The sequence below is a fragment of the Electrona antarctica genome (assembly GCF_951216825.1).
Source record: "Electrona antarctica genome assembly, chromosome: 6".
Lineage (NCBI taxonomy): Eukaryota > Metazoa > Chordata > Actinopteri > Myctophiformes > Myctophidae > Electrona > Electrona antarctica.
Genome location: NC_136811.1, coordinates 41175363 through 41185311, shown reverse-complemented (window position 1 = coordinate 41185311; position 9949 = coordinate 41175363). Strand labels below are relative to the sequence as shown.

The following is a 9949-nucleotide window of genomic DNA, read 5'->3' as shown; positions in this document are numbered from 1 at the left end:
TCTGTCACTGTCTTTCTGGGTCTGGCACCAAAGAGTGGAATCAGCGTCTGCGCTCAGGGCCCTGTCTGTGATTGACTGATTGGCTCTTCCACTTTTGGATTTTTGCAATACACCCACCTCAGCGGTTGGGGCCAGAGCGGTCTGCAGAAGACACATGATAATGTATTCACGTGACTGGGATGGTTTACCAGGGTACCAAGTTCAAGGGGCACCCCCGAAAATACAATTTTAACCAATCATTTTACTTAAAATAAAAATAAAAAACTGAGTTCTGGATTGCAGCTTTACCTTCTTGGGTACTGTTGTCACAAAACAACAAGGTGATTCTGATACCGTAATCACTTTGCACTTTTCCACCAGCAGTAAAACATGCTCCAAGAAATCTCGAACCAGGAAGTACATTAACATGATTTACTGTAGGACTGTATTATTAGGGTGTCATTGACGGGAATGCACTAGTGCTCATCATAACATGTACATAAAAGTCCAGTTAATGATTTATTCAATGCCTGAACTACTAGAGCTCAAATTAATATTACATTAGTTATAAGGAAATACTACAGTATGACCTTAGTTAAAATTAAATCAAATGTTCATAGTGTTTCAAGTTCATGACATCTTCCATCTTCCATGAAAGGATTAACAGCTATTTTTGCAGGCACATAATTAATTGATTTTATGTTCAAATGTAAACTATTTTCATTATTAATTCGAAGATAACATAAGATACGATCATTCTTTATTGATCTCCAGAGAGAACAGCAGCAACAGCATAAATAATGAACACTAGAGAGGTACCGGTACAGTACAACTAAACCAAAAATAAATAAACTAACTAACTATAAATATGTAAATGTATACAGTACATACCACACACACTCGCGCACGCACACACGCACGCACGCACGCACACACACACACACACACACACACACACACACACACACGCACACACACACACACACACACACACACACACACACACACACACACACACACACACACACACACACACACACACACACACACACACACACACGTGTATGTTACGTATACAGTACATGTATACATACATACACATGTATGTGTATGTATACATACATACATACATACATACATATATACATACATACATACACACACACACACACACACACACACACACACACACACACACACACACACACACACACACACACACACACACACACACACACACACACACATACATACATACATACATACATACATACATACATACATACATACATACATACATACATACATACATACATACATACATACATACATACATACATACATACATACATACATACATACATACACATGGTGTATTTACAGTACCTGCTGTGAGTGTGGACAGAATGATATAAATGGCAAAAATGTCCATGTCTGTCACCTCTGGTCATCAGCGGACCTCTGCTTCCATCAGCATAGACCTACAGTAGGACAGATTTACGCTAGAACAACTTCCTCTTTACCGTAGGCCGTGTGAACTTTGGTTCAGGTGAATAATTAATGGTGTATGGCTGGAGTTGGAAAGGTTTTTATGGTCCACTATAAAGCAGCAAGTACACAGATACTGGAAACGACAAGTTGTGTACACACCTTTCTTTAAACAGACATGCATGTGCATACAAACAAAAGCAATGTGAATCTCCGTTCTTCATAACATTTCTGTTTATTTATTTTGTGTGACTACTATAACTCAGTCTCACTGTTGGATCCACTTTTATGATTATCTGTCATAAGCAAATTACATCCTGAATGAATAGGAAGAATCTGAGAGATAATATACAGTAGTGATATTTTATGTATTTACAGTATAGCCGTGAGAGATCAAAATACAAAAATGTAACCTCATTGTTCTTATTAAAATGACACGGGTCACAATATATGTGTACAGTATGTAAGTAAATGTAAGTAGTAACACTAATTATCAATTTAACTCTGATGGGTTAACTTGTATACTGTCATCTCTCTAGGTCGTCCTTGGAGGAGCCCTCCATCGTCGCTTCCAGTCATCCCATGGTTCTCCATATATCTGGCCAGCTCGTTGGTGCTTGCATGCCTTGTAGCGTAAACCAGATAGTATACAAGTCATACAGTATAACATGCAACCAGAGACCTTCATTTGATTGACTCGCCTGTTATTCTATACTTATCTACCCTCTATTTTCTTTTCTAACTAATACAATCGGGTGATGACTGGTTGGTGCTCTCTCTCCGGTGACCCCTCTATAGGTAAAACTTTTTCTACTCCTCCCATCTTTGCAAACAAAAGGTCTAAGAACCTAATAGACACAATTGTTAAAAATGATACTTATGTACAACCTCAACATTTCATGTCCTCACTACCCTCAGGTAACTTCCCCCGTAATAGCTGCCTTAATTGTAACGCCATGATTAAAGGAGAGGATTTTTTACATCCTCACACAGGTAAAACAAAATTAAGTAAAGGGGAGAATCACTTGTAGAACGAAAAATATTGTCTATCTCCTAAAATGTCCCTGTGGCTTTTGCTATGCAGGAAAAACTAAAAGGGAATTAAGAACCAGAATCACTGAACATAAAAGTAATATCAGAATAAAAGAGGAAAAATCTCCCATAGCCAGACACTTTAACAGTACTGGACATGATACTGTATGTACCCTGAGGTTTCAAGGCATATAATATACTGTATTAACCCCTTAAAGAGAGGTGGGGACAGAGACCGGAACATTATTGCAACGTGAAGCATTTTGGATCAATTTCTTAAACACTGTATAATTCCTAAAGGTCTAAATGAAGAATTGGTGTTAAACTGTTTTCTATGATCATCCTTTTTGTAATGTGGATTCTGTGAGTTGAAATGAGACAATAATGATTTCTTATAATAATATGTATGTTCACTACTATGTATGCCTTTTTAATAATGAGACACGGCTGTATTGTCCCTTTTAATTGAACAGAAATTCTATATAACCATGTCATTTCCGTTGCTATGCAAATTCTGACTGATGAAGGCCTGCGCGCCAAAACGCGTTTATCTGGTTTGACTGCTGCTGCGGATCAGCATCATTATTAAACAAGACTCTTACTAGGACTGAGAGTGCAGATTTAATTCTCTTTCTATATGTTCTCTTTGAATCTGCACCCAGCACACGCCTGAACCTTTAAAAGACTGTCTGAGTTGAGCGAGCCTTTTCCCTTGTGGTGCTCTCTCTGACCATGCTTACTGCAAAGTCTTTGGTTCAATTCCTGCCAGAGTCATGTCTTGTATCTCTCTCTCGACACTTCTGTCTAAAGAAAATAAAGCACCCCAATGATACTAATTAAGGGTCTGTTCCATTTAATGTCTTTCCAGTGAGCAAACTTGCACAATCAAGTCAAATGTATTCATTACATTTCATACGTGTGTCCTGTGTCCTGTGTAGACACATTGTGCGTCAAAAATAAAAAACAAAGACAGGCAATGATTAAACAAAACATACACGTTATTATATAAAACAAAATAAGACAAGAAATGCAGAATGTAATTGAAGTAGAGCATTCCAGAGGCCCATGATGACTGAAGGCATCATAACCTGATTTGATTTTGATTTGAGAGTTGATTCCAGGTGTAATCCTTTAGCTGATGGTCTGTTCGTTCGTTCAGTGAGCATGTCAACAATGTAGGAAGGAGCAAAGCCATTCACAGATTGAATCAAAAACAATAAGATAGTGTGTGTGTGTGTGTGTGTGTGTGTGTGTGTGTGTGTGTGTGTGTGTGTGTGTGTGTGTGTGTGTGTGTGTGTGTGTGTGTGTGTGTGTGTGTGTGTGCCACAGTTTGTTACTGTAAAACCACGGTACGGGAACAGGTAGTAGATCAAGCCTGGTGATTAAACTCACCAAGTTGTGTGTTTCTAACCATAATGATTGTTTGCCCAGCATCTACACTTGCAGCAGTCTGCCTACTGTCAGTGCATTGATCACCAGTACTGCAAAAGACCAGCAGGGGGCATCACAGGATGCTTCATGGGAAGGGAAAACAGAATAATTTGAATTAATAATAATAATACCGTAGTAATACTACTACTACTACTACTACTACTACTACTACTACTACTACTAATAATAATAATAATAATAATAAGGGTAGTAATAATAATAATAATAATAATAATAATAATAATAATAATAATAATAATAATAATAATAATAATAATAATAATAATAATAATACATTTTGAAGTTACAAAAAAGAAGAAGAAGAAGAAGAAGAAGAAGAAGAAGAAAAAGAAGGAAGTAATTAGTACCATCCCTTCAAACGTTTATCATGTAACAATGCAGAAGTATAAGGCAGTTTCAATGATAAAGTAGTGTATTTTAATACAAGTTGAATCACCTGTCAGACTCATGACTGTGGAGTTTTCCAGCTTGGTGACGTGGTTCCCTGCTGTGCAGGTATAGTTTCCAGTGTTTTTTTCTTCCATTCTCTCTATGACATACAAGGATCTATTAACGTGGGTCTCGTTTCCATTGAACATCCAGCTGAAGGTGGCAGCTGGGACAGAGTCTGCTCTGCAGTGCAGGGTTACTCTCTGGCCAGGTGGCGGTGCTCTCGGCCCAATAATTGACAGGTTGTGTGGTCCAACTGCACACAGCAAAGAGGAACTTGTTAGGAGGTGTTGGTATGAGAGTCCTTTCCTTATCAGGATTGAACTTTCAATTGTTTATTGCCATGTCAACATGATTGAGTGGGATATAATTTGGTGAGCTCACATTAAACTAACCAGAGACACCTCAGTACATAAACACACAATACACACACCAAGGATTCATATTGTTGCACTTATTGTCACTTGAGTAGTCTATTCCACTATTTAATTTCAAGCTGTAGCTATATGTGTGGATTTAGAAGCAAAGATGACGAAATTATCAAAACATTTTATTTACTCCACATTTAGAATAATAAGCCTAAGCCTAACAATGCATTTTCATTTAAGACTCCACTATGAGTATGACCATAAGTCAGGAAGCGTGCTACCGCTATGTGTGTGTGTGTGTGTGTGTGTGTGTGTGTGTGTGTGTGTGTGTGTGTGTGTGTGTGTGTGTGTGTGTGTGTGTGTGTGTGTGTGTGTGTGTGTGTGTGCGTGCGTGCGTGCGTGTTTCCGTTTCCCAGCAGGGCTCATATACTCACAGTTGACTGTGAGGTTATGGCCTGCAGTCATGGTGCTGACTGGGTTGCTGACTCGACACTGATAGTAGCCGTGGTTGGCACCGTGGACAGGGTTCATGAAGACTGTTCGTTTGTCCATGGAGAAGGTGAGTGTGTCAGTGGGCTGTAGAGGGTGGCCATCCTTCAGCCACTCTCTGGTGCTGACGGAGCCAGTGGCATCACAAGTTAGGTTGGTGGAGCTCCTGTCTTCTATGAGGGTGGCTGCAGGGCTGGTGATTGAGACACGTGATATCATGGCTGGAAGGAGATGCGCACTTAGTTTGACAACAACACAACATGATTCCAATACAAATATCTTATTGTACTGTATAGTTATCTGCTGTTGGGAATAAACCACCAAACTACAAAATGTTAATTTTTCAAGAAAATGAAAAATATATGTTTTCAGGAAATGAAGAAAACCTTATATTTTTAAAACAATGCAATACTGCCTCATCAAAGTTGGTATTCAAACATTTAAAAAATGTAAAAAATAATTGAAGATCTACAGGCTCATGACACGTCGCACTCTGAGTTTATAGATTGGATATTTTTTATACTTTTATGAAGTTGTGAAAAAACTTGAAACATAAAAAGATGAAATATGGAGAGAAGTTCTCTGCCCGAAATCGACAATATAATGTAGCAGACCCACCATAGAACACATTGAGAGTGATAGTTCCCTGTAAGATCTGCGCTGCACCGTCTGGTATGATGTGGACACTGTACTGTCCACTGTCCCTCACCGCCAGGTTCCTGAGCTCCAAAGAGCCAGTGGTTCGGTGCAGCGTGATCCTGCTGGCGTAGCCGGCTCCCGTTTCGTTGACACTGGTGGATTTAATGATGTTCACACCTGTGAAGTTCCAGCTGACAGAGAGGAAGGGCTTTGCTGGAGGGCTGAGGGTGGTGGTGAACGTCACCGTGCTTCCCACAGCCGCGCTCAGAGGTCCCACCGGTAGGATGCTCTGACCCACACACATACCTAAAGAGAGGAACGAGAGCAAAGAGAGTTTTGGACTTGTTTTACCGTTTGTTGGCTGGTGAACAGCACTATATATGTAACCTGCTTGAATCTTGACCATCAGGTCAAAATTTGTGTTAGATCATGATCATCCTGAGTCACCTATAGGTGAGAAATGTCCTTTGACACAATCAAAATGTCTCAATAGAAGAGCTAGGAGACAACATACAACCACCCCAGTTGTATACGTTTGATTGTATTAATATATCTACCATACAGATTGGACAAAATGACATTTTATTCATTAAAAAAGTTACACTGTGAGGCATTAACCACTTTCAACCTGGCCTCCTTAGTTTGACCGTTATTATTTTGATGAAAGAAACAAGCAAACAAACAAAGAAACAAAAATATATTGATAATTGTCCTGAAACTAATTAATATAAATTTTAATAACAATCTACTGTTATACTAATGAAAGCACATAATTATATTCGAGCAGAAGTAACTTCACTTAGCAAGTATTTCAGGGAATGACATTGGATGTTGTCTTCATACAATAAAAAATGAAAGAATGTGGGGAAAAAATAGTCCATTGACACCCTATTAAATGAATTATTTATATTCAAAAGAATTAGAAATATAATAAGCATACCTGACAAAATAAGAATTATAGCTGTTTTTATCATCTTGCAGTCTGGTAGTGATGCTTGGCGAGGTTGCTCGTGCTCTCTTGTGGACTTTTCAGGGATGAAAGATGACTTGTGGGTGACCCCTGTTCTTTTATTGTCCAAAACTCAGTGGAAGCCCAGGTCCAGCCCCTCTTCTCAATACTGAGGAGCCCAGACAATGTTTACGATACTACTATGTACATATAGTGAAATGCCCGCAGGTTTATCTACCACCAGAGAGTTGTTGAGGTTCAGGTTGAGGAACTCTGCTGGGATAATTGGTTTTGTAAAAATGCCCTGGGATCAAAGGAGGCGGTCATTCTTATGTAGAAGATGCAGACTGGTTGAAAGGGACAAATTCTCACTCACTTAAAGGGATAGTTCAGATTTTTTGAACTTAAGTTGTATGAAATACTTGCCATTAATATAGTGGTTGCAACTGTATTAATTGATTGCCCGAGTCCCATGGTGGGAGTTCTGCTCTTGTTTTGGTCAATATTAAGTAGTTCCGGTCATTTTGTGGGGGGCACTGGGGCCACGCAGTAAAAGTAAATTAATCCACAAAACGAACGTAATTTGTATTGTTGACCTATTTCTAAAATATTAGCGCGACTTTCGTTCAACTTTGACCCCACTATCACATGGAACTATTTTTTGGGTGTAGTGATATGGACACAAAAAACATAGTTCTGTGTGATAGAGGGGTAAAAAAATAACGAAAGTTGCACTAATATTTTAGAAATAGGTCAACAATACAAATTACGTTAGTTTTGTGGATTAATTTACTTTTACTGCGTGGCCCCAGTGCCCCCCACAAAATGACCGGAACTACTTGATATTTCACCAAAACCAGAGCAGAACTCCCACCATGGGACTCGGGCAATCAATTAATACAGTTGCAACCACTATATTAATGGCAAGTATCCTTATATACAATTGAAAACATGTCCCCAAAAGCACGCACAGGAACAAAAGGCACCAGCTACTACGTCACTGACACGCTGCAACACGCTGCAACACACACTGCAACAACACACTAACACGACACAGTCTTACCCTCCGCGTCGATCCACGGCTATCTCCTCATGTCGCGCCGCACGCCCACAGTCAACAACACCCGCGTAAAAACTGTCATTGCACTGCCACTACAGCCGCCTCCCGTCCACACTCACAAACAACATCAATATCAATAATAAACACAAACACGCCACAAGCACCGACACCCCCGCCTAATTTGTTGCCAGGTCTATGAAAACAAGCCCAGAAAAAATGCCATTCAACACGCTACTTACAACTCGCTTACAATTCGCGGACCTGGCAACACTGCATCCTGTTTTCCCATTGGCTACGGTTGCTACAACACGCATTTGCACTGCATCTTGGGAGCAACACAGCTTAATGTAGGGGTCACCGATTGCTGTGCTACATCCCCCTCATGTCCTCACCACCCCGTTCGGCTACACCACACACACTCACCTACACAATTCTCCACATGCAACACAGGGCCCTTATTGGCTAGCCCCCTCACATGGCGATCCCCACGCAACAAAACACAGCCAGCCACACACACACACACCCACCCACACACACACACACAACGCCCACGTTCGGAAATATCGCACTGAGCGCACTGTGCAAACCTGGCGTGGTACAAGCGGGACAAACCGACGCGCAAATATCGACACGAACAACAACAACAACACTACACGCACACGCGCGCGCTGCAACAACACACAGCTACGTCCAGTGTGTGTGTGTGTGTGTGTGTGCGTGCGTGCGTGCGCGGGGGGGAATTTGGATCGCCTCGCTGCTGGAGAAGTATAGCACTGTCGCAGGCAGCGCCACTAATCCCCCCCCCCCCCCCCCCCCACACACCCCAGAGACGGAGGAGAGAGAAGAGAGCGAGAGAGACAGAGAGCACACACGTGAGTCCTGCAAATTATATTGACCCAATATTAATTTGTACAACCTAGCAAAGCATAAGATATCATGCTTTGGAGAATAGGCTGGTCTCTCTTTTTACAAGACATAAGCCATTGCATACAGCTTCTCAACCCTTTTAAATTTCAAGGACCCCCATAACTCTGAGAGTAAAACCAAATGGACCCATAAGAGTCCCATTTGATTCCATTTGTACAGTATCACAGTTAAACGTTATAACAGAGTCCATTTGGTTCCATTTGTACACTCTCACAGTTACAGACCTGTAGGGTCCACTTGGTTCCATTTGTACACTCTCAGAGTTACAGACCTATAATGGGTCCATTTGGAACCCCCTCAAGGAACCATGAGGGTCCCTGGATCACACCTTTGACAGCCACTGCTTTAAATCTATACATAACTAATATAGAGCATATTTGATCCATTTATTGTTATGGATAAGAACAACAACACTACACGCGCGCGCGCGCACGCGCTGCAACACAAAACAGCTGCATACAACGCGTGTCACTGTGGACTTCTGTATCTGTGGACTTCTGTATCGCAACGCGGGGCAACGCAACTCTGGGATGAGCGGGCCGAAGGCCCGCGAAATTCTAGTTTCATACAACTTAAGTTCAAAAAATCTGAACCATCCCTTTAAAGGCATGTAAACATGAACATAAATTCTTGACTCGTAAATCCACATCCCTATGATAATCGAAAGTAAGAAATATATATAATTATAGAATGAAACCATAGACATTGTGACAATCAGCCCAATATGCAACTACAGTCTAGGGTTTGAGGATATGCTTTCTCCTCATTTCAGCACTCCACATGAATGCTTATTGACCATTACATCCAGGAAGGCCACCTCTGTTTACATTTCAAGCTTGAATTTGAACAGTAACAGTATAATCAAGTGTAACTCGCAATAATTGCATTAGCAGAATATCCTTACATTTATATATAGTCAACATCACAAGAAAATATTAGTGTGATAAACTCCCACACACTGTACAATAAATAGAGGGGTTGTGTCATTGTGTCTTACAAGGTTATTGTGCGTCATGTTTATGAGCTCTTAAGTGGGTGTGTATTGGGAAGAGGCAGTCACCCATAGCATTCCAAGAGCTGGATCAAAGCCATTACAGGTCAAGGTATGAACAGGTTGGAGACACACTGCCTCTGCCA

The 9949-nt window shown here is 40.7% G+C and overlaps 1 protein-coding gene across 1 annotated transcript; it reads right to left on the bottom strand.

Moving 5' to 3' along the window:
- Positions 1–3831: 3831 nt before the first annotated feature.
- Positions 3832–6180, bottom strand: LOC306925082 (cell adhesion molecule CEACAM6-like; the record flags this gene model as incomplete). Its single annotated transcript, XM_079503763.1, has 4 exons — positions 3832–4013; positions 4388–4636; positions 5183–5458; positions 5856–6180. 4 exons carry the CDS (start codon positions 6178–6180, stop codon positions 3934–3936), a joined length of 930 nt encoding a protein of 309 aa, XP_079359889.1. The 3' UTR covers positions 3832–3933.
- Between the last annotated feature and the right edge of the window lie 3769 nt (positions 6181–9949).